The sequence below is a fragment of the Macrosteles quadrilineatus genome, unplaced genomic scaffold, assembly GCF_028750875.1.
Source record: "Macrosteles quadrilineatus isolate MER2022 unplaced genomic scaffold, UCM_ALF_1.0 Scaffold_1__1_contigs__length_201487025, whole genome shotgun sequence".
NCBI lineage: Eukaryota > Metazoa > Arthropoda > Insecta > Hemiptera > Cicadellidae > Macrosteles > Macrosteles quadrilineatus.
In genome coordinates this window covers 170795430-170821830 of record NW_026542594.1, presented here as the reverse complement: position 1 = coordinate 170821830, position 26401 = coordinate 170795430, and the positions used below count along the sequence as shown (strand labels likewise).

Here is a 26401-nt window from a genome sequence, read left to right as displayed (position 1 = left end):
ATTTTAAGATAATGTTATATAATATGAAACATAAACTTTAATCTTTAGTCTTTAAGCTTCTTTTTGAAAGGTATTTAATTGGCAGGTACAGTATTTGATGGAAAACAAGGTAGTAATGACTTATAATACACTTTTGCTTAGCCTTTGAATGTGCCTTGAGAAAGATCAGAATGTTTTATAAGACAAGTGTACTTGAAGACGTGTAAGCAAGTAAATGACTCATTTGGTAGTGCAACTGACTATTGAACTCCTGTCAGAGACTATGTGGTTTGACCTCTAGTCCCGATGTCTTCACTAATATCTATCAATTATCGATATGTTTCATTCTTTTACTAAGTCCTTGCTTTGCTTATGTTCCACACACATCCTAAGGCTCATGTGGACGGGCAAATGAAAGTTAAAAGCCGTTAACCTCCTAAGAAACAATCAACAATTTTATGTTTCATATCTTCTTGCTCATTAACAATTTGTTGTTATTTACAAATACCTTAGTCCTTAAGGTTAGCTTAACTATTCGTCTTTTTGAGTTCAAATTCAAATAATCTTTATTTATAAGTAGCATATAACATACATAAATAGTGTCAAAATACAGGTATGAAAAAGTATAATCAAAGGTTTCTTAAAATTATCAACGCATAAAAATAGTTATTTGTGCAACTAGTGAGCAAAGGGAGAAATACTTACTCACGAGCCGTAGGCGAGTGAGGAATAATTTCTCGAGTGAGGCAATTGCACTTTGCACTCGAGTTGCACATTATATTTTTCCTACAGTTACCATAAAACAAATAAATTGGTAAAGAAACGTGACGTATTTTTTACACAGAAGTGAACTGTTAATATTACATTTAATGATACAACAGTACAACCAGCTGACCAGCTGATTTACAGCCAGTGATGCCAACGTATTTCGCGCGCATAAGACCTTGTCTGCATGTTACGCGCTCACTATTTCGTGCCTTCACGTTGCAAATCTGGAGTGCGTGAAAGACAAAGTAATTTAGAGTGAGACAATGTTAACATTGTCTCATTGATGAGCGAATTGGCCACTTTGCTTTCTCAAATCAGTGAGAGAACATGTACATTGTTAGGTAACTCAACTGTAGGAAAACATTATTTCCTACAAATCATCTAAGGAAGCTTTATTGATACATTCATTGAATTGTCAAACCTTTTCTGTAAAATTACTTTTTCCTTAGCTAAACTTAGTTTAAATTATGAGCTAAATATTTTAGGAATGAAGAAACATATATTTAATAACTCCTCTATTATTCATTAAGGATTTTTGTTTTGTTTTGTGAAACAGGGTGCTAATAAATACAGGAAAATCTTTTACAAATGTTTGATGTATATAGTTAGATTTATGTGTTGTTTTAAGTTTTGTACAGTGTTAAAATGAATTATTGTATTGTTTGTTTTTAATATATTTTATGTTATTTGTATTAACAGGTTATTTTAAATTAAAAATTAATAAGACTAATATATATAATGAATGCACAAACCATTTTCCAGCTATATTTTTCCTCCTTTATGGTAGGCACATAGCAATGTTGTTTCTGTAAATTTCTCATTATTACTATTTGATCAAAGTGGCCTTATATTTTTGCTCACATTTTCATGAATTATTAGCATAATATGTACTGCTACAAAATTAGTGCCTTATGTAGCCTATATTGTGTTTTAATATAATGTTACAAATTTTAGATTGGTTAAATCCAAATATAGTTAGTTTTTTTTAAGTTGAAGCATTTGTAGTGGTAATACTAAAATTTGTAAATATTGGGACAAACCATGTTATATTCCAAAAATTTCATTAAAATATGATGACTCGTTTTTAAGATTGTCTCATTAATGAATGTTCTGTGAATAGTATTAAATACTTCCTAAAAAAATGTAACATACAATATTGCTGACCAAGTATTGAATTAATTTGGTATTCATATGCCCAAACAACTTTAAGCAAAAGTTCAACCGATTAACTTTAATGTGCTCTCTATTACATTTTAAAAGTAGCACATAGTTTTTAGTAGATTTCAACTTATTCATAATAAAGATAATAATGTTAGAATTCTGAAAAACAAACAGTTTGCAAAGAAATAAACTGCAAACAAAACTACATATTAATATGTAGAATTGAAGATCACTGTTCAAGGTAATGGAAGGACACCAAAAACACTTGTGCCAACACCAAATATGTTTTTACTTTACTGCATTGTTAATTTAGCACACATAATAATTTTTTAGTTTTAACTACAAATTTAAGTATACTTTATACTTCTAGCATTGTACATTTTAAAAGTTTAATAATAACTAAATTAACATTTAAAAGAAGCTAAATCATCCTAATTCATCAGTAACCGAATATTAAGTGATACTGTAACTTGGTTTATCTTACACAATAATTTAAGTGAGAAAATATTTTTACCACACTGAATGACTTTTATATTGATGGTTATATTACTCATAGTCATAATGGTTGTTACCTCAGTGATGCACTTTTTAAAACTACCTTTGTTAAATAGTTGCTAAAAATACTCAAATGTACTATAATACCAAACTAAACACTAGTTTTATTATGTTCATGCAATAACAAGGATTCTTATGATGGGTCCATAGAGAGAAGTTTTGCAGTGTGTTAAGTATGAAAATTTCTTTAGCTTTGGAAACAAATTTTGTTGATTCTATTTCATTTAACTTTACAATAAATATTGTCTTTACTCATATAAATAAAACTATGAAACCAACTGTAGTAAACAACATAAACTTTAAAAAAAGATTTTTGAAACTATTTGATATTTTTTGTACTATAAAATGGAGAGTATGAATCTAAACTCATAAAAAAAATCTGTTGCATAATTTTTTGTACACTACCGTACAGTTGAGAATAAAATCGATTTTATACTCATAGTAGAATAGTCTTTGTTGCAAATTTTCCTAGGATAGTACAGTTTTGAAAAAAGAAACTGGAAGAATTTATTCTTTAGATGGTTTAGTTCAAGGTTACCTATCAAATGTTTGTTGTGATAAACTATTTTTGATAAAGAAAGACAAATAAATTTGAGTATAACAAATACAATTTGAGTATATTATATACTATTTCTTTATCCATAAAAAAAAAATATTATTTAGGAAACTACCAAAAGTCATTTAATTTTTTGAGTTTCAAATACAAATTATACTGTACCAACGTATAACGTACTTTAATAAATTTGACTTTTATATTGTTATCAGATTGTCTTAAAAGTCTTGAATACAAAATGTGCCATAAGATATTTAATCAAAATTTGTATCGATATTATAAAGATATATTATTTACAATGTCAATATTTTAGGTATTTAATGTTATTGTTTAAAAATATTTTATTAACATTGTTTTTACTCTATAAATCTTTTAACTATAAAGCAATAATCAATGTTACTAATTTTTTAATTATATTGTTTGAGTGGTTGTACAGTTGTTAGAATTTGTATTCTATTGTAGGCTTTTAAGATTGTTACAGATGAATTTAATTTGTATGCTTTTGTTGATAGAATTAATGCTGTGATTAAATTAATTGTTTGTAAAATGTTGTTTGAATTATTTTTATTAATTCCTTGTCATTATATTTAACATGGATATCCGAACCGATAACATTGACTAGTTTAGTTTGACAATTATTCACATTAGTATTTTAATATTTTAATTTTCATCTTTTATAACAACACTGTATTGAACTAATTATATGTATATAACTGAATTTGAACTTTGAGGTGTGAACTGTGTCAGCATTTTTGTGGTTTATCTAGTAAAAATTAATATAAATTTGACTAAAAAATTTATTTTTTTAAGAAAAACTGCAAGTCAACAGGTCTACATTTTATTGAAAATTATTTATAACGCTTGGCACAAAGTAAAATGTTAATACTTTATTACATTTTTACATTAATACAATTTTGACTTTGACCGGTTTGTATTTTAAATCAAAAATAATTGTACAATAATGAATCAGTGATCTGTATTCTATATATTTAGGTTGTAGTGAAAAGTAATGAGATGAAAATGGAAAAAAGAATCATCAAATTGAACAGTTAATTGTTTAAAGGATTATCTTTTATAATTTATTTTTAGGACTGTAAACTTGTTTAGTGATCCATTTCATTAAATAAACCAACTTATATAAATTCTTTATACTTTACTAATATCAAACAGATTTTATTCAGTGAGTGAAACTGAAAATATTTGAAACGTAAAAACATGTTTAAACATTTTTATTTTTATGTGTATTAATTTTATATGTTAATTGTAAATATTTTATAAATTTTCATCACACATTAGTAAATATTTCTGTTTACAACTGTCTCTTAAGTCAGCGTACAACATTATGCAATAAATCCATTGATATTTGGCACTGTAATTGGCTAATGTGATGTGATTGCGTAGAAGTGCCGAATTGCTTGGCATCTAGCTCCACTCTGGTAAAAATAGTACCACCAGCTTCTATGTCAATGTTCTGTTTTGTATTGTCTTTAGAACAAGTACAATACTCTTGACTAGTGAAAATGTTGAATTCAACAAGCTTTATTGTGATTTGTTCGGATTAGAACAGTTTTCAAAATTGTTATCCGTGTTTGTCATCTTTACAATGATTGATTGATGCCTATACTTGACTCTTGAAACACTTCAAGTAAGTTACTTATTCAGTTATTCATTTATCTGTATTTATAAGATTATATTTACAAGTTGAATAGCATGGAAATCATGGCCTAAAGTATGCTTACTTACAGTTCACTATATTTACTTTTGGTAGAAACGTGTTATAATTTGTTGTCAACCATTTAGCAATGTTGAATTTTTGACTGGAATTATGACATAACAGAATAATTAAGAGTTTATATGAACCATGAACTAAATGGACCAATCCCCTGATTCTTATAACACTCCGACATTATAATATTAGTAATATAGGAGAGTACCGTGTTATTCACCTCTGCATAATTTCCGCTATGTCACTTTGGAAATGATATAACCTAGGTACATCAGTAATAACAAATTGCCTACAAACACAAATTCCAATAAGTTAAGTATGTCAGAAAAGCAGAAAATAATTTGGAATAAGCGCAAAACTTTAAGTTGCAATCGACACATTTTTATTTATTCCTGTTAATTACAAAAACATTGTATTTCATTCATCCATATTTTTGAGATACACATTCACTAAATTCTCCAATAGTAGAAGGTGCAGTTATGGATTTATTTTAACCACGAATATGTAGTTATATAATATTAGAAAAGTCTGAAAAAGTCCTTTGGTTACCTTATATGAAAATTATAATATTTACTACAGAAACAGAATTAAAATTTCTCTGACAGTGGATGGGTTTATATCTTTAACTAACGATTATTGACATAGAAAAGCTAAATTGGCTATTTGTATGGATAAAAATAGTACGCAATAACATTGACAACATTGCTTATGGATTCACAGGCAGTTTTTAAACGTTTAGAGAACCATTTTAGAGTGATTTTATATAAACTTTTAAATTCTAAATCCATATCAGAGAGACATTTCACTCTAAAATGGTTCTCTAAACGTTTAAAAACTGCCTGTGAATCCATAAACAATGTTGTCAATGTTATTGCGTACTATTTTTATCCATACAAATAGCCAATTTAGCTTTTCTATGTCAATAATCGTTAGTTAAAGATATAAACCCATCCACTGTTAGAGAAATTTTAATTCTGTTTCTGTAGTAAATATTATAATTTTCATATAAGGTAACCAAAGGACTTTTTCAGACTTTTCTAATATTTTTTCATTATTTCTTTAATTTAGTCTCGTGGTAGATATAACCATTTGGCATACATTACAACAATTTTTCCAATCAAAGTAATGTCAAACCATATCTTGCAGGTATCAGAAATGCAGCCGACCATGGACTTGTCCCAGTTTCCGCTGGAGGTGTTGGAGGTCCTGGCCAATTACCTGTCAGTGCAGGACCTGTCTGCCTGCTCAGCTGTCAGCATCCGCTGGCGCGAGGCTTTCAACCTAGACCTCTTCTGGCGCAGGCACTGTGACCCTCTCGTGGCGGGATATCTTCAGCGCACTACCAACCTTGTGAAGCCTAGGTTTACAGAGCCCTTCAGTGTCGGCTCCCTAGAACCTCTTTGTCCATGGAGGATACACCTGATGCGACGAGCGTTCCTCTTCCGCAACTGGAGTAAAGGACGAACTACGGTGCAGAATATGAAGTTTCCATCACCTGTGGTAAACTGTACGTTAAAAATGGACCAGAGTGGTACTCACTGGCTGTTAGTCAACCTCGGAGATAGAACTGAAATTTGGAACGTGGAGGCCGAACCTCAACTTCACGCGACTGTTGGAAATATCACAGCAGCCCCAAGCTACCTGGATATAGTCGGGGGAAAACTTATCATAGTCGACTTTTATTACTTAGTGCAAGTCTTTCACCTCAAACTACCATTAACAGGTTTTGCCCCAAGTAGTAAGTTTTTTTATACAGATTCAGAATCTCTTTATGTAGATCTCGCTAATGACGATGACTTCATTGCTGTTCGAGACAGGCTTCGCTCAACATTTTCAAAAGGCCATTTTTTATTTTCCGCCGACCATTTGCTCATAGGGTATTGTTCTTATGTTGAAGATATGAAAGAGAATTTCTTACACATTTGGAATATGAATTTTGAGACGAAATATGCTCAAGAAAATATCTGTAGCGCGTTGCAAAACAAGTTAAAAACTCGTTCTTGCAGCGCTTACCTTACTTCAGATACTAATTCTAAAATGTTATTGTGTTCTATATATTTGTACGACAAATATATAACCAAGCTTGTAATTTACAGCTTGAGGTCAAAAGTCTTTACGAATTTCAACATGACCATATCAGGCAAAGTGGACTGGTGTGCAATATCTGGAGGCCTTGTAGCTACATCCCATCTCCTTCATCAGCTTCACATCTACAGCACTCACTCCGGAAATCTGCTCAATATCTTGGATACCAACACAAGGATGTTCTTCGGTCCCAATTCTGGCCTTCAGTATCAGATGATGGATCCTTACTTGGTCCAGCCGAGCAGGGAAAGTGTCAAAATCATAAACATAAACAACCACTTGGACAGCCTTCTGTTGTACTTCTACTCTGTATACAAAGTGATCACAATACCTCCGTACTTTGTCGCGATCAGTGCTCGTCCTTACCTGTCCAGCAACAAGATGATCTTTGAGGTTTGGAATGTGAAGCAGAAGATGAGGATGTTCGAGCATTTAGTCGCAGAGGCGAATTGTCCTGCTTTCCACATAATAGAACCTTTGATAACAAAGACTGCAATTGCAGTTGGAAAGAACATTAGGTTGCTTTCATTTTGGTAATACCCTTGGCTAGACTGAAAAGCTTTTGCTAATGACTAAATGACTTCAGAGAGCTTAGGGCTTCAGTCATTTTACTACTGTCTTTTAAAGGACTCAAAGGAGACATTTTGGTCTGGTTATCCTCCTTGTTGTATCTTCAGAAAGATGATCTGATGTGGTTATGAATTTGGAAAGTATCAGGTTGCTATTACTGTATTTTTGTATTTATTGTAAGTCAACGTTGCTTAATCTTGTTGTATTTTAATGACCTTGGTAAGTTATCAGAATGCTTATATTTTTATATTACTTTCGGATTATTTTGTTTATTGACTTTGGAAAGACTTATCAGGATCCGCTGTTTTGGCAATCACTTTCAAAATTCTTGTCAGGATCTGTTGTTTTTGTAATGACATTGGAAATACTTGTCAGGATCTGTTCGCATCATTCCCTTGGAAAGGTTTAGACCGCTAACATCTTAGTACATTTTTCAAAAGTCTCAGGCTATTAATGTGAGTTTAATCTACAAAATAGTAGGCACTACTGATGTTTAAATAACAGACGTGGAAAGGTGGTAATCTGTTATAAATTTATGAATGACTCTGAATGGGAAATGAGTTCTAAAACTCATTTTATTTACCACTGACTTAAAAACTGCAGTGTTTATTACCAACCCTGAAGATATTGAAACTAATTTTTAGCAGACCAATTGTGAACAAGTATGGAAATTACTCTTTTCTGTGATAAGTATACTGTGTGTGATTAATTTAGATTTTTTTTACAAGTGATATGTAAAGAAATATACCATGTTTACAAAACATATTTTGTAAAATTTAATTATATAAACCAAGGAATTTTAATATTGAAGAAACTATCTTAATTAAGGAATGAATGCCAACGACAACACAAATTCAAACAATTTTATTTTGTTCAAAAATAATCACAGGATACACAGATCTTTTGTTGGAAAGAACATTTTAGTTTCTTTACAGAAGTCTTCTTTTTTAAGATTTTAAAATATTTAAATTTGTATACAAGTTTTCTACACATGTAAGCTGTTTAAAAAAAAAATGTTATGCTACCCACACATTTATGTGATAATGTATTGGAATGTTCTGTATTAGTATGGACTGCTTCTTATGGCTCTTAATTAAGTCCCAGGTCCAAGATAGAAGTAAAAGAATTTAGGCTATTACTTTGTGTACTTTGTGCTTTAAGTCTAGTGTCTCATTTCTTCTAGATTGGAATGATTTTACTTCCACAACAAAAAAGTTGAGACTAAGTAGATAATATCAATAAAGGCCATTTTTAACACAAAAGTTCCACACTGTTACATAAAAAATACAACAAGTATTTTCTAAGCAAACCCTAACTTTATGTGATGATTAAGTAGAAAAAAAGTTAAAAAATACCAATTAAATTAATAACAAATATCATTATAGCCTAACTGTTTACAAGAAATGTTGATGTGACTAGAAGTCTAGTATTGTTTCACTTATAAAGTGAAGTTTATAAACCTTTGTTGTAGTAGGCTACTGTTGGAGGGGGATCCAGATCTTTGGCCTTTTCCTGGAAAACCACAAAACTATTTAAGTTATTGTTGTAACTCTTTAAAAAAGAGACAACTTCGGCACTGGAGAAAATGGGTTGTTCAAGATCCAAGGCTAACTCAATATCATTCCACTTAAAATTTAAGCTCTGTAACAGTTTGATTATATATGAGGGTTGTCCGTAAACTAAAGGTATCTACTGTCGTGGCCAAGCAAGCTAGATTAAATCATAGATCACTGGCGTGTTCTTGACTTCATCCATTGTCATTCTAGGTGAATCCCACTACTATAGGACGAATAGTCTTGTCAAAGTAGCCGTAAATGTTGTGAAGGAAAATAGGAGCTCCTGCCAAGTTCTAGCTTTAGGTTCCTGAGGAATATGGGGTCAACCACAATTGAAATCAGTTGCTATAGTTCGGCCGCTTAGAAAACGACCTGCGCGCTAATGCTAAACCAATGCTGGAGGAGGTCGTTTTCTAAGCGGCCGACCTATAGTTGACAGGTGTGTATACAGAAAAGTGTTAAGATGCTTCTCAGCTAAGATGTGTTTAGGTAATGCGCCTCAGTGGCTTATGGAGTTTGCAGAAATTTACACAATTAGGCTGGCTGTGGGTGTAATCAGTTTCCATTTAGACAATGGTTGAAGTTTATGAATGATTGCTTGCTGGTTGGAGGTTTAAAAACAACTCGGGTTTACCTAGTCCTTAGTCTTATAGAGATCCCCTATCGCTTTGGAAAGTCACCCCGCGATCCGCATGCAAAATTCTCTTAATTTTGGTTACTGCCTCAAACGAGACTAATAATTGACCACAGCCGGCCTACACTGTGCAAGAAATCATTCAAATTTTAACGACCCTCCACCTCTTTTTAACATTCTTACACTTTATTCATTCACGTCTGGCAACTGGCAATGGACTCCAATAGTGGTTGGCACCTTTAACCAGAAATATTATCATGGAACATGATTAAGACTTGTTAGGAGGCTAGATTTTTCTTCACTTTTTGTTTGGCTGCTTTGACTAGACTATTAGACCATTAATAGGATTAATCTAGAATGGTAGTGGATGAAGTAAACAACATGACGGTGATCTCAGTTTAGAGCTACCTCACTTGGCCACGACGGGAGCTCTATTTGATTTAAGTACGAGTACAACTCTTGTAGATTTCAATTTCCTAAAACTGCATTTTAGTCGCTACCACATTTTTCAAAGGTATCAATTACTAAAACCTAAAACAGGAGAAAATATAAACATTTTTTCTTAAACACAATTGATATTTGTTAATGTCGGACTGTAACACAATTTATATTTCACATTACAGTATTTCTAATTACTGTAACGATACCAAACTGAATTGAAATTACCTAAAACTTTTTAAAGGAAAGATTCTTATTATGTGTCTTGATATTCTTACCTGTAATGGTTTCTCAAGTTTGCTAACTTGAATGGGAGATTTTTGGGGGAAGAGTGCACAGCACATTGGGGTGGCGAATGTTAGGAAGAATCCACACAGAAGGAGCTGAAGAGGAGCATTGGCCCATGGGATCTTACGGAGCAACCCCTTCCGCTCCAGTGAATTCATCACCACCGGAGTAAATACTACAGAAATATCTTGTGTTATTATGCAAAATATTTTATACTCGTAAACTATTAATTTGATTATCCAGGATGATTCCAGAAGTCCTAGTCAATGTCTCTAACGGCAGGACAGTTTAAATGTTTTCAAAGGAATCCTCCCCGACCTGACCAATTAAATTTTTTCTATGATGTTGACGGTTTTTAAGGTAGAGTCTACACCCTGGTATTATTAATATCTACAGTAATGAGAACTTTCTTAGATAGCATTATTAATGACAAATAACATCTAGGTGCTTGGATCAAATTAGCTACGTCCATATTTCATGGCAAACACTATAACCAGCTAGTTACCAATAAAAATTGAAAAATCTAGTCATGAACCTATTTCTGCAATTTATGTTTCAAGCCTCCACAAACCAAACGCACATCTGGAGTATTTTGTTTTCCTGATTGACCTCAATTCCTTTCTTAAATGTGGTCTGAATGCACATCTAAGTTAGGATATGTTTCAAAGACTAAACTTGTCTTTGTTGGAGTGATTTCTAAATATTGATCATCATACAAATTTCAAACGGAGTGAATATTTCCTCATCCAATACAATATCTTGACTATTTCTTTAGCCCTTACCCATGCCAGGAGCAGCCATAAAGATGCGACTGAATACAACTGCTGCGATGCCGATCTTAGCTGCTGTCTGAGAGTCTCCGAGATGATTGTTGTTGGCGTCATAAACTGGTACTCCGTTCTCTACTTCCCTGTTATACAAAACCAGACTCAATTGCATCATATCACTCAGTTTGGACTCAATAGTTTAAGACAAAATATATTGTTTGAAGGATTCTGGATTCAAGTCATAGTCGCATGATTTACATTTAGGTATTGTTGGTTTAAGAGGAAAGCAATATGGACAGTTGAGAAATTTGTTTATGAAGTTGATAAAATCAGATTCAAAGGGCATAAAATCATAATTTGGTATATAAATCAAACATAATAATTCCTTCAGGGTGAACATTATCTGTGAAAGTATAACCTAATTCCTAAGTCATGCATACAATGCCAGTGCTGAATATTTGTGTATTCTTAGGAAGAGTAGAGAACAAACATTTCTTATTATTTCTAAGAATCAACACTGGTCAGTAAAAATTTCAAAAATAATTTTTTCACATACAACTGCAGTATATAACTTTGGTATGGTTAGTTTTTTCTTTTTTCATAATTCAAGTAAAAAAAAATATTTTCTCAAAAAAGATCTTTTGACAGCTATGTAGCGAATGCTGAATCCAGAGAGTTAACTGAAAATGTACAAAATCTAATGTCGACTGACCTGTAGCGCATCAAAGGAATGTTGATACAGTTGGCAGCCGCCACAGCAGCAAACGGAACCAGTCTTCCCATAAGTGGTGGCCCCCTCTAAGGAAGAAATAGATTAGAATGAGAGTCTGGTAACATTTTTAATATCTTCACTCAATTTTTACTTCAGATAAACCAACAAAATAACTAAACATTTGCTAATCAAACAAAATTTGAAAATAGTTTTGATTGAAACAAGGCAGGTTTGTACTGTAGTGTACAGTAGACTTATGTTGAAATATCAGACTGAAAGGGTATAACTGATCACCTTTAGCTTTTAATTTCTGTCACATCACCCTTTGGGTGCAAGAGATTTATTTTGGTACTTTCCGAAAAGTGCCAAAGTTTTTTACTAGGTATGTGCAAAAAGTGTCAGGCTCGTCGCGGCGGCAAAGCGTAGTGCGCAGGAATAAAAATCGGTAAAAGTATAAATTTTCATCCCAAAAATGCCAAGGAACGATATATCATGCCTCAATCGTATGAAAAATCAAATGAAATCATTTTTGTTTTAAAATAACAACCGTGTCAACCAGTCCGATATGCCCATTAAAACTCACATAATTGAAAGTCGCGCTGGCTCGATATATCGTTGCAATGTATTTTTCGGTAAGACTACAACTGATGTTTGTTCCGTGCCAAACATTGTATCTAGAAATGCAAACTAATAAGCGGTTGTTGAAAGAAGATGCATACAAGTGTTAAGCACTACGAGTTCTTTAAGCCAGCGACTTGGGTGTGTATTTTAATCTGCACATGAATGTAAGGTGAAAGTAGCTTGGATGAGTGAGATTCGTGTAATTTTGTTACTGACTGAGATCAGGTGTTTCTTGAGAAAGGATTAAACCCTATGACCAATGACAGCTGATTGGTGATAAACTTATCTTAACCAGTGTGAAATTATTTTCTCCTTGCGTACGAGACGATTGGCTTACCTGCGCCAGTTTGTTGAGGGAAAGCGCTGTTGCTAGAGCTCCTCCAGTAGCCAGCACGTAAGACTTGCCCAGCTGTCTAGCAACATGACCCGCATCACTCACTGCTCAGTTATAAAAGATAATATGCTCAGTGTTTACAGCTTCATTATCGTCTACACTCTACAGTAAATGCAGGGTTGTGTTCAGATTTAGAGTTACACGCGGGCGTTGCAAAAACTAGCGTTTTATAGGAAAAAAGGAAAATTGAAACTAGTATGCACTAAAAACGAATATAGCTCTTTCAGTCAGTCGCCGTACAACATAGGGGCAATAGATTTTACATTAATGATAAGTCTTTTTTGTTAGAGCACAGTCTCAAACTACAACCATACTACATATGCTGTTTATTTTTGATCATTTATAGTTTTCTCACTTTACTCTTAGTACAATGCCTTCTTAATTAGCTAAATAAATCATGGAATTAAGTAAATGTAAATGTAAAAAAATATCCCTTTACTTAGTTAATCCATTAAAAATCATGCTTACAAATACAACTTTATTGCAAACCAAGAGCCAAAAAGAGAGAAGATCTCATGTGAGTGCTAGTAATCATCTAATTTCTATATTAATTATTTAGTTAGACGTCGATATAATGTATTCCATTAAAGAAACTCATACACTGTGGTGAAGAATTTGTAATCGATAGTTAATTAATTTGCTACCATTAACCATAGTGCATGATTTAAAAAATACTATATCAATACTAAGATTTCCAAAATCAAATTCTAAAATGTGTTGGAAGACCAGACATTAAACCTTTTGCCTCCTCTTATTGCTTGAACTGAAACTCTCCAAGGTAAAACAATCAATTTTGTATGATGCACAATACTTACTCAACAGATAAAGGAGATTTTCCACTTCTATTTGTGTAGTTAACCAGAGCATTGAAAGACTGGTTCACCCACTGCCAGAACACCACAGCTGGGGTGGATCTACAAAGTTAGGTACATCTTAAAAACAACCTCAAAACCAATATAAACCAATCCTAAACTGATAGAGTCTTATGAGTGGCTCAGGACAGCGACTTCTCAGTCGCTTGAGGTGGCCAGAGGTGGGCCACAGGTGTGGTTAGGGGTAGCGACAAGTGTGGCGAGGTTGTGCGTCTGACTGAATAGACTTGTATTTAGTTTCTCAGTGTTAATGATATAGTCGTCAAGTGAATAAGATATTTCCTCTACTTTTACTTAAGCGTCGTAAATGTAGGGGAAACAAAAGTATTGGAGTGCATCCGTTACAAAAAGACCTTGAAATGGAGTATTTTCCACATTTTATGATAATCTCAGGGAGGATGACAAGAAGGTTTTTTAATATTTCCGGATGTCAAAACCTTCTTTTGATGAACTTTTATAAAAAATAGACGGTGGACTTATCCGTAACCAACAAGAATGTGAATAATTGTATTTCATCTAAGGAGAGGCTAGCATTTGTTGTTGGGGCTCAGCACCAGGAGCAAGGGGGGGCGACTGGCTGCCAGCTCCATGTCCACAGCTCCATGGCTGGCCAGTTGCGGTGACTGTCGCGTGCCTCGCCACCGCTGTCGCGTCACTTAATAAGCCCCATATGATAACGGTCTGCTAAAAGTGGCCTTTGGGCAGTCACGGTGACAAGCCACTTGATTGACCGCGCATAATAAGGCTCATACTGATAGTAGAAAGATATTGCACTAAACCTGCAAAAAAATAGTGGGCCCTTTTTCTTAGCCCCACCTCTCCCCTTTATCACTTCCAGCCTAAGTCCCAAAGCAAAATTAACTAGGTGAGTATATCCCAAACCCCTTATAAGATTTATAAGACTTACTTGTAGAAGGTGACCATGCAGCCAGTGATGACCATGTTCATGGGAACTTGAGCAGACATTCTTCCGATGACAATCATCTTCTCCCCCGTGTCTGGATGGAAAGCTGAGTCCACCAACTCTTTGGCTCTGTATACATCATCTAAGGAATGTCCATCCAGCGGCTCGCCAGCTCTGAAACATTCATACATTTATTGATTTGATGGCAAAAGAGTGAACCTTTTCCCTGCCTAGGCGCAATAGCATCATAGCCTTTGTTATGTGTCCCATTTTGAACTTCAGAGCTCTTCAAACTTGAGGTACATAAACTGCAGAATCTTGCTTATCATCTCTATTTGAGGTATGTGTCTATACCTCACCTTGGTTTCCGAAACAGAATTTCCAAATGTTTTTTATTTCTGTGATTTTTTTACCGATACTGTTGATAATCAACATTTGGTTGAACTTCATGCGTCACAGGAATTTTATTCAGGAGGGTAAACCAGTATTCAGTTCGATAGGTCAGAGGAAAAGGCACTCCTCCACAAAAAGTTGTATGTGATTATAAAACACATTAAAAATTGATTGTCGGTTGTGCAAAGCCGGAATTATGTTTAAACATACTTATTTGTCCATAAAATTCATTTAAAACCTAACCCTGCATATTGAATTTTAAATTTAGTTTTTCTCAAGGGCAGGGGGATGAAGGTTGCTACCCACCTCTCTCCCCTTGCAGGCACCATGATGAGTTTTTACAACTTGAACTTCAGTCAGGATACATCGGTCTATACCATAATAATATTTCCAAATTGACTTGCAATTACATTACTTCAATATGAAGCACCCCAGAAAAACAATATATATATGGGAGATCCAGGGGAAAGCCCCTTGACGTGGAATAATATATGAAAACCTTTTTTTAAACTAAGTAATGAGCATGGTGAGGAACTCCTCTTTGGTGTCCTCCAGATTGCCCCAATATGCAAGTTTACAGCCTGGTATGTTAAGAAAATATTCCCCAAGAAGAACTATATAGCCCAAGCCCCCCTATGAAATTATTTTAAAGTCCCTTTCCTTTTCAACAAATGGCAGGTTCTGTACTCATCAGTACAAACAAAGAAAATATAATAGAGTGAAACATTGATTTTGTGAATATAAAGAGTAGGTACCTAGTAGTTTTATGATTGTAGAGTCTGTACAAGTATAACAGAATATTTACCTGTACTTATCTACAATAGCCTTAGCTTTGTCTAGTTCAGCCGCAGAACAAAATATGTTGAGAGGGTTGGTTGTTGTGAAGAAGTACTTGGCTCTTCCCCAGTATGTACTTTGGTCCCAGCGAGGCTCATCAATGTTCACCCTTGGCAGAGTCATTCTCTGAAACAACATTGAGGATTGGAGTGAATAATACTTGCAAAAGGAAACCAGTCTAAGGACCAAGATGACGATTGTCAAATCTAGGTCTTTGGGTGACCGCGTCATTGAATGAGTGATACTAGAGGCAGAAATTTTGGATGTGTAGCACCAACTATTCATCTTCAGGACAAACTACTATTCAACTGAAGAGGGTCATCACCCGGAGACATTGATTTGACAGTCTAAGGATGTTAACTGTAAGAGGAGAATAAGGATACTTCATAGTGGTACTCCATTGGTTGAGGAGAGCGCATCCACCTCGGGGTAAATAAAAAGAAAATGCAGTCTGGTAGCCAGAAAAGTAGCTGTGCAGCTGAGTGGTTACTATGCTCACCTCAAGTTAGATGAAGGTCATTAGTTCAATCCTGAGAAAAAGTAATTAGCTTTTTAATAGAGAATAACTCAGCTGTAATTGATCGTTTCTAATAAACTATCATAGCTAAATAAACAGCTGATCTTAGTCAGTAACAAAGCTACTCAGATCATCCACTCCATTTTACACTCAACATGCATTCGTATTGCATATTTGTATTCTGTTTAAATTGTAAACAAAGTACTTGGTGTCTGTTATATCTTGTTTAGTGAAGTGGTAGATACTCTTATTAGATGAGTACCTGAACAGATTTAGGAGGGCACTCATTGATGCTGTATGCTTTCTAGATTAGGGAGTAGTTTTTGTTTTTGTTTATGACAAAATGTGACCAAAATTTCCTTATAGAAAGTGCACCAGTTACTACAAAATATATATATATCAGATCAATCAAAAGAGACTAAAATACATAAAAATGATGTACTATGATGGATGATAGTACACATCTAACAATGAAGACAAATCCTACAATCGATAGACAGGTGTCATCTTAACCTAGATAGTACATTGGATTAAGAGCAACAAATCCTGATAATAGTTTTATATTTTCTCTTTCCTATTTTTTTCACGAGAGCTTCTTTATTCTTATCCAAATATTTTAATAACAACAGATACCGGGGGTAGTTTAAAAGTTTTGAAAGACACAAAAAAGGAAAACTGTTTGCTTCCTGATTTAACATTGAAAAACTGCCCAGTAAAATTTTGTAAGTACATTTAATTCCTTGATTGTTTCCCCTAGAATGCTAGGCACGAGAGCCCGGTATTGTTTTTTTCACATTACTTCAGGCTAGACCTAGGGGTTACGGCACTATCTCTTGGTCCATCCATTGGTGATTTGGCGGGATTTGAACCCGGGACCTAAGGGACCGAAGTCCCGCACTCTAAACACTAGACCAGCTCGCTCCCCAGACAAACATAATGAATTTTAAATCTGTGTTAAGACAGAAAAACAAAAAGCTTTTAATTCCTTGAATTAAAAGAAGAGATTCTTGTAGCTAAATGAAAATTTACTATTAAAACAGATGGTACAAATTCCATTCCAATAGCCATTCATTCATAGCGTGAAAGATTAAATAACCTTATGTTAGATAAGATGTCAAAGTTGAGGGAAACTATCTGATCTTGAATTTTAATTGACTACTACATCAGCAATAAATAGTTTGAATTTTTTGTTGTAATTTTCAAATAAAGACTATGAGATTTAAGAAAGGATTTAACACTTTTTTGAATCCTAAAATCTCTAAATCCTTTCATTGAAATTTATTCAAGGATAATAATGAATTTACATTTAACAATAAGAATAGTTGAGTAACAATTGTGAGAAAAGTTATAATCAGTAATACATAAATAAAATAAATAAATACAAATATTTTAACAATATACTACCAAACAAGCACACAACAATATGCATAACAGCCTTTTTACTGGTTTAAAATCAAACTATGAATCAATTAATGATATTAGAAAGGGTTTAATACAGTAAAAAATAATAAACTCCATAGTTGTCTTACATTAATTTATGTAAGGATTAAAAGTCAAGTAGACTTACATAAAATTCTCACAGATAAAATCACTATAACATACATAGGCCTATCTTGAAGCACCAGTAAATACAAAACAAATGTATAAGATAATTATTATCCCACAAACAAACCTCAAATTAACCTAATACACCTCTACTGTAACTAATTTAGTTTCAGTTAAGTTTATGTCTAACTTGATTTCTCTCAATAACAACCGTGGAGTAGGCTTAGCAGAAAATTTTAGTTAAGATAAAAGGTGTCATGCTTTCAACAATCACTTGAACCGTTTATGAGACCACCTACACAGAACACTACAGATTACCATGGAAACAACGAATATTATGGATCAATCATAGGCACCTATATGGCTCCTATACCAATCAAGGAGAAATGGGAAATGAGAAATGACTGACAGTTCATTATGCAAATAACTGACTCTATAATAACATGCAGTAATCATGGACAAAATATATTTGCTCACACATACTACTATGGTGTATTCAATTTATTGGACTTTGATAAAACAACTACAATTGCGTTACCACATTAATATTTTTTTCAAATTGGTTTCTAGTCAAAAAGTCTTTTTATTTGAATCAGATTATATACTAACAAAGTTCGAAGATATGGTGTTGCTGATAGAAGAAAGGAAGAGTTTGAAATTTAAAATTCAATCTATAGTAATTATTTACACCACTAAAATTTGGTGTCGTAGCAAAAATCACATAGTATATTTTTGAAAAATTAACATCTGAGAAATTAAAAAATTAAAATTTTGCTGGTACATAATCTACTTAACTAGAATATAACTCACTGTTTAGAAACATGTAAGTAATTTCCAAAATAAACTGTTATATTAAAGCAATAAGATAATATGAATCTTAAACATAAATACCAGTAAAAATACCCCCGCCGCAGCAAACCTGCAGACTAAGCGAATTTCCATTTGCCTGGATTTACACTAAAATGTCTCCTTAGAAATATTACATTTATTCCCTATTTAAATAACATTAGTTTAACGAGTACTAAGGTTTGCTGCAACAGGGAGGGTAAGAAGGTGTTTTTTGTAAAATGTTAATAGTTTAGTATGAAATGAATGCATTTCCCAAATTTGATCAAAATATGACCAAACAAGCGATTTTGAGAGTCAATTTAAGTTTATGTATCTTAATGTACTTAGAAAATTTGTCACCTATGATAAAAAGGTCAGTGACCTTATTATCAGCTGATTCAATTTTATTTATTATTTTAACAATAATATTATTATTCTCTATTCCTCCGGAATATTTCTTACACAGTATGAAAAAATGCCCATTTAAAGAAACTCAAGTCAATTTCATCTTGTAAAACAAAGAAATTGGTAAATAAAAATAACAAACTAACCTTAGCATAGCCTACTTAACTTATCGCTTTTTATGAACATAGAATGAATTAAAATTAAACAACAAAAGCGAATAAGCCCGTATAAACATAAAAAAAAACAACAACAACAACAAATAATACTCAAACTAAACTAGTTATCTTAAAAAATCTAGTTCACAACAACTTACCAAAGTCTATCACTACAGCGACGCACAAACTGGCACTGTGCTCGTGGCATCAAAACAGCTGATAACTGACAACAATTAAAACGTTTATCACAAGTTATGTAAACATGTGAACGTCTTCGCGACGGTGCGATGTGAACCACGTCACTACTCCACTGCGATTGAGGTTAGCTTCTCACAAACTCCGAACCTGTCCGACAGGTATTGTAATTCACTTCGTTTTGTCCCGAACCTTTTATTATGTTTTCCCGTTGCGCTCCGACTGCAGCCAAGTGAGCTTTGAAGATAATTGAGTTCCAGATGTATTTGAACATTGTTATATTAAATCAGCTGTTTCCATTGTTGCGTATGGTCCTTCCTGGTCTCTTATATATGACTTGGTTTCTTAATCGATGAGACAAGAAGATAATATAGTTATTTGTGTAACTAGGCAATTTGCACTCGTGTTACACATTAGATTTTTCCTACAGTTATTATAAAATTAGTCTTTCAAAACACCAAACAACACGTTTTAGGTTAAGGGAAATCCAAGCGTTGAACGAAATGGGAAACACTACAACAGCTGATCGTAGTCGTAGTGTTGCAGACTTATTTTCAAGCGTACGCGTATTACGTGCCTTATAAAAGCGCGCTGTTTTGCGTTGTTGTGGAATATTGGAGTGCGACAAAAGTAAAAATAGTGTGGCAAATTAATTAAATACAGCATTTAGCAGCTTTCTGCACTATAATCAGTGTCAGGAAGCCCACTTTATCAGATGACTGTAGACTAAAAAAGGATTATCAACATAATTTAAAAATAGAAAACATAGGTAGTTTGCAATTTGTTTAGTGAACTAGTTTTAAAGCAAAGGAAGACATAGCTGGATATGAACAGACCAGCTTTTAATGTAGAATTTTGAAATAGAATAAGTATAACAGAGGCAGTAATACAGTAAAAAAGAGATAGAGACAGAGACAGTAAAAAATAATAATAAATTATTCAAATTTTTCTCTGGTTTGAATTTAAAACTTAAGGTCTTCCAATGACCTTTAAAATGAGGGGTCACAAGATAGGGGTTGTCATTTGAAAATTTTTAGTTACCCCCCACCCCCCCTTGCCCTTAAGGGAATTTTTATTTTCAAAATTTGTAAAAAGTGCCTAACATTTGTTTTCAATCAGTCCTGCAAATTGATTTCTTCTATCTACTGTAGAAAAAAAGATAAAAAATGTGTGCCAGACTTAATTTACACACTGTATATTAATCTATTCCACTGTAATCAAATTTTGATATAGCCACTTTATTTAAAAATATATAAAACTGTTGTTAAACAGGCATACACCAATAAAACACAAAAACAAAGAACAATAACAAATATTGGTTAATTTTTCTGATATTTTGACTTGAAAAATGTTTAGTAAAAGTTAATTTAATCACGACCATCACAAAAGTGTACCTACCTTATTTCATGTATTACCTGAAAATAAACGGTATCAGCAATCTTACACATACTTTCTTCCATTAGCTTGTCAACAACCTATTTCATAAGTTAAATGTTATAACGGGATTGAAACAAAAAATTCAAAAGTAAACGGAAAAAAGAGCTAAATCTGGTTCGGGAAAGTCATAATGAACAGGTACTTGTAAGCATTTTCTGTTGTGTTGATAATATCTACACGACGTTAAACTCTGATCTATCGCCTCTACAAACTTAACAGTTCACAGTTGTGTTGATAACCCTTTCCTAAGAAATATGGTAGTCATAAGTGTTATAGTATTGTGGCCCGGAAGGTGCAGTGCTTGAGATGCAGAAGCGACTAGGGGAAGGTGGGGCAAGATGGGGTACTGAAGCATTTAATAATTTTTGGAAAGCTTCCTAATTGATATTGAAACTTAAACTTCAGTCTTTATAGAGTATATATAAATGTTTTTAGTCGTCTAGCTTAAAAACTTATATATAAACAACTTTTTATGTATAGTTTACCAAGTACCCCATCTTGCCCTGCAGTGAGGGCAAGATGGGGTATCATTACAAGACAAATAAACACTATACAAACTTTAAAACATTTGTTTTAATATAAAACGTATTATGTTGTCAATAGTGATATTACGTTTTAACCGAAAACATATAAATTACTCCTATAAACAATAATAAATTACTTTAATTTATATTATTGACAATTTACTATGTACTAAAAAGTATTGCAGTTACCAAAAAAATTAATAACATGAGAGAAAAACATGTCTCTGAAATTTTCTTGCGTAAAAACAAGCAAAAATTACATCACGGTTGGTTGAAAAACTTACTATGACCCATACACATCATGTGGCTTGAACTGGCTTGCTGCATTATCAGACAAAGGCATAGCAACAATCTACTACTTCAACTATTTACTGATAGGCTGAGACACCCACTACAAGGTTGAAATCTGTTCTACCATTAAAAGGTAGAAATCACAAAAAGGTTTGCTCCTAAGTGAGTACAAGGAATATCATAAACGATATTTTGTTTAATAGATACATGTACCAAATCCAATCAAAGGATATCCATAAACAATGAAACAACAACAATAAAATTATTCTGTTAAGATAAACAAAGGAATTTTAAATTTATAGTTTTTGTTCGTGGTTTGTTAAGTTGTTAAATTTAAAAAGAAAAAAATGAATTTCCTCCATTACCATTAGAAAATAATACAATAATACTCTAAAAAAAATACTTGGAAAGAAACTGCCAAATTTGATCTTTTTTGATAAAAAAAAGGGAAAATCCAACTTTTTAACCCATTTAACTCCCTTTAAACGCCCATTAAACTCTCCCGTTCCCATAATAAAACTAGGATTAACGTTTTACCGAATTTCACTAAAATCGGACGATATTTACAGGATTTACCTTCCAGACGCATATAAATTAAATATATGAATTTGATCGGATGGTGTTTTGGTCTCTAGGAACATCAAAACGAAAAAGTAAAACGGTCCCGGGTCTAGGTCTAATACCACGAAACTTACAGTTATAGGTTATGCCCTATATGGGAACGCTAAAAGTTTTCAATTTTAAGTGAGGAAAACTGTCTTCGCACTGAAAGTTTCTATGAAATGTCAGAAATCGTTTAACAATTCGGGTACGATTATAACACCGATCCAATATTACCAATAAAAGGAATCCTTGATATTGGACAAAATTCAAGACATTCTACAGGGCACTTACCTTCTAGCTAAGGTAATACTGGCTTCAAACTTGACCGTCGATATGCCAAACCAAAGTATACTCTTCAAACGAAACTCCATAGAATAAAATATAAACCTAACCTTGAAAACAGCTAACCTAGCAAGGCCTTCTACACTGGAGGTTATTCTGTATTTGTTTACAAACAGGCAATGAATATGTTTATAAACGAATGCAGTGTCTAACAGTATGCAATTATTATTTCTGCCTGACTAAATTAAAGCGGTTAACGTTCTATTAGCCAAACAGCTGATCACATGTTTAATCGTTCTGTTATGAATTTTTAGAAAGATCTTTTTTAAGATATTGCAATCATGTGCATTATGGGGAAGGGGAGGGAAGTAAGTTAGTTGTTTTCTGTGCATTGTCAAACACTCTACCATAGATTAAACATACTTTAATACTGTAATTCTAAGATTTCTTTGTAACATAGAATTCACTTTTATAAGTTAAACTATGTTTTATCTAGGGCTAAACCCGTTAGAAAGATATACGGATACACCATTGACTTTGGATACTGCAAGGGTGCTGATGCACCTTTAATTCCAGGCCACGGCCTTCGAAGTGGCAACGTCGCAAGTAGTGTTGTAACAGCTGTTTTGTTTGGAGGTAGCTAATGGTAATTGTGTATTTTTTAAGAATACGAAAGCTTGGTTACTATAAAAATATTAACTCCGCTTTAAATGAACAGAAATAGATTTTGAAATTTATATTGTTTTGGTTTTCAATTTTATAGGTTTTATTTTCAATCTTTTAATACATTTATGTTCATAAATATAAATTTAAATGAATAATACCCAAATTAATGAGCTGATGTCATCTGTCTGCCACGTTATCTTATGGACGTCTGGCGCTATAAACAACACTACTTGCGACGTTGCCAATTCTACCAGGCCGCGGCCTGGAGTTAAAGGTGGCCGTGGCTGATGGCAACTATTACCAGCTGGCCTTTTGAATTTTTTTGGTGATAACTTTTTAGTTTCCATAGTTACTTTTACTTAAATGAAATTAATTGTTCTATTATACTCCTGTATCTTTCACTCCATTTTGAGGTTGACATTTAAGTGTTTGGTTGCGTGCTTATAATACTAGAGGACAATAGCAATAGTTTATAATCACAGTTTTATTTGGTTAAAATAGTTTTATTTTGAAGTTGTGCAGAAAAAATATATGATGAACAAACATTTATGAGCTTTTACCTAACCCGCCATGTTAAACTTCCCTATCCCAAGCGTGGTGTATACAACTTCTTTACTTCTCGAGTGATGTAAAGTTGAAAAAATCTCACTCGGTGAGGTAATGAAACCCATTTAAATAACATTAAGTGATTAACTTAAAAAATATACCTCTATGGAGCCAACGACGTTCAACGCTAGAAATCAGCTGTGCGCTTGAATTTTATTGTTATGTTTTGAATAATTTTCCTAACCTAGCTTTTGTTTGTAAATTAACGTTACTGTTAGAAGATGAGTGAAATGGATAATGAAAAATATTGTTCATGACTTCCTGTATATTTTCGGGTCAGGTAAAATCTTGTACTTTACACGTTACGCAAGAGCGTGTTTACATCACTTAGGTAAATTATGCAACTCGCTTCCGCTCGTTGCACAACCTTCACCTGCGTGATGTAAAAACGCTCTTACTACACTTGTAAGGTAAATAGCTATTACAGCCCTGTTTACCTTTGTATATAATGAGCAGTTTAACCACTCAACCAACTATCTATTACTTATTACAATGGTATGCTTAAAGTGATAAATAAATATAGAATACTAAGAATTTTTGTTGGTAATAAAAGGACTATGTAAAATGTAGTAGCATAACACTTTTCAATGTAAACTGTGACATAGGAGACTTTAAAACATGTCATAATAAACAGAAATCAGCTTTAGTTCAAAATATATTTATCTTACCACCTAATCAATACATTTTACTATTAGTTAAAATTTGGACTCAAAATACTTCTCTACTGGGATATTTTTCTAATGGGTTTATTGTTCGCCATGATATTACTTGCAAGATAACAATAAAAAGGCAAACAAAAGAGTCGTTACATACGTTAGTCAACGAATCATCTTAACTAGCACATTACAAACAGAACAAAAGGGAAGAACAATTAATTAATATAGTTGAGCATAATTTACTACAAAATGAATAACTAATTAGTGTCACCGGAAATTAGGATGGTGCACCATTATTTAAGATAAGATAATTACTTTAGACTTTAGATACTTCAAAAGCCATTTCATTTTTACGTGAACAAAAAAATATACCATTGGATTTGTATACTGTAAGGAGACATTTCATTTACATGAACTAGATTTAGCATTGACTTTGGAAAGTATTGGACAAATATGCTAACTATATACAATATTGCTAGCAGACAACTCCATTGTATACCTGTCATATTATTATTTTTCAGTTAACCATCAGTAACAGAACAAAATTCAAGCTTTGAAAATCAAGCAACGTTTGTCATGTAAACACAGTTTTAAAACCGTTCATTCTCAATGTTTACCTGAGATGAAGGTTGTAGAACTATTTGGAATTTATTAAAAAAAATTCTAATAGCATAGAATAAATAAACAGTAATGTATATTGCTAATAGCATAGATAAAAGGAGTGTAGACATAGTAATCTACGCGACGCCTTCATTATGCAGCTAGGCTACTTAGTAGTTGTACTCATATTGCGTCGTCAATCCGAAGGAGCAATACAAAAACATACTTGTAGAATTAGGTGTACTCGTCTCCATTTATTCTCCAAGCCTTTGTGGTTCAAACAACTTAATGATTGTAAGTGATACGCATATTTTACTAACGAAATAATTTACTGTACTAACACGTAATGTAGAATAGATTATCTATTCTATATTACTTTTATTGTACTAATATTATACTAGTACAATAAAAATACGTTTTGACAAAAAAAATGGCTCAAGCAAGGAATGTGGTACAGATGTTGGGTGTACCTTCCTTTTGAACATTAAAGTCCACTAAAATTGAAGCTTTGCTGCAGCCACCATATTGGGAGATGATAGCATATTTCTGTATTTTTGGCTACAGTGGCTTTATTATTAGCGATACGGGAAAAAGCTTTCTAAACAAAAAGCATCTATATATACACATATTTGGTTATCACCATTTTCTCTAAACCCAATGGGTTTTAAGTTATTTGTAATTCATCATCGTTAATTTTTTATAAAAAAAAATAAGTGAAGCTTATCGAAATTGACGGTTACTTTAAAGGTTTACGACACACATTCATCCCAATCAGTTAAATAGAGTGTTACCATGGCTATCCATGGTTCTATAACCATGGTTCCATGGTTCTATAACAACTCCCTTAGATTTCTCATCCTTATGGAACAGCTGAAGACAATTTTGTTGTCAGTTCTGTCTGGTGCACTTTAGAGGTTGTCTTTTGTTTAAAATTTGTTTATTGTTATTTCAGTCATTTAACGCCACGTTTAACCGGATAAAACGATTTAATCATAAGCAAAAATCGTCCTCAAGTTATATAACCAAACAGTTAAGCACACATCATGAAATTAACCCTAAATAATAAAAACAACTGGTCTTATGTAAAGCCAAGGGGTGAAATGGAGTACACAACTAGATGTAGAGCGTACAGTAGTGAGACACCTGTCATACTATAAAGGATGGTCTGGTCGTATGTGAGGCCAAGGGGTGAAATGGAGTACACAACCATACAGTATGTAGAGCGTACAGTAGTGAGACACCTGTCCTACTATAAAGGATGGCCTGGTCGTATGTGAG

General features: G+C 33.1%; 2 protein-coding genes across 3 annotated transcripts; one reads left to right on the top strand and one right to left on the bottom strand.

Moving 5' to 3' along the window:
- Nucleotides 1–4479: 4479 nt before the first annotated feature.
- LOC128989904 (uncharacterized) lies at nucleotides 4480–8162 on the top strand. Its single transcript, XM_054412033.1, has 2 exons — nucleotides 4480–4661; nucleotides 5889–8162. The coding sequence occupies exon 2, from the start codon at nucleotides 5898–5900 to the stop codon at nucleotides 7362–7364; it is 1467 nt and encodes a 488-aa protein (XP_054268008.1). The 5' UTR covers nucleotides 4480–4661; nucleotides 5889–5897; the 3' UTR covers nucleotides 7365–8162.
- Nucleotides 8163–8262: 100 nt separating this feature from the next.
- On the bottom strand, nucleotides 8263–22673 carry LOC128989912 (sideroflexin-1-like). 2 transcript variants are annotated; one of them, XM_054412054.1, is made up of 9 exons: nucleotides 22605–22673; nucleotides 15782–15939; nucleotides 14587–14757; nucleotides 13623–13721; nucleotides 12751–12826; nucleotides 11793–11878; nucleotides 11096–11223; nucleotides 10304–10488; nucleotides 8263–8909 (listed from the first exon to the last, which is right to left on the bottom strand). In XM_054412054.1, the coding sequence occupies exons 2-9, from the start codon at nucleotides 15934–15936 to the stop codon at nucleotides 8850–8852; spliced, it is 960 nt and encodes a 319-aa protein (XP_054268029.1). In that variant the 5' UTR covers nucleotides 15937–15939; nucleotides 22605–22673; the 3' UTR covers nucleotides 8263–8849. The 2 variants fall into 2 exon arrangements, with proteins under 2 accessions (XP_054268029.1, XP_054268020.1); XM_054412045.1 differs by lacking the exon at nucleotides 22605–22673 and adding an exon at nucleotides 19422–19559.
- Nucleotides 22674–26401: the final 3728 nt, after the last annotated feature.

Excerpts from the sequence above, each read along its gene's own strand:
- LOC128989904 (XM_054412033.1), top strand. The coding sequence starts at position 5,898 with ATGCAGCCGACCATGGACTTGTCCCAGTTTCCGCTGGAGGTGTTGGAG.
- LOC128989912 (XM_054412054.1), bottom strand. The coding sequence starts at position 15,936 with ATGACTCTGCCAAGGGTGAACATTGATGAGCCTCGCTGGGACCAAAGT. Across the intron at positions 14,758-15,781 it reads GCTATTGTAGATAAGTACAG|AGCTGGCGAGCCGCTGGATG; the intron begins GTAAATATTCTG and ends TGAATGTTTCAG. Across the intron at positions 11,879-12,750 it reads CCCTCAACAAACTGGCGCAG|AGGGGGCCACCACTTATGGG; the intron begins GTAAGCCAATCG and ends TTTCTTCCTTAG.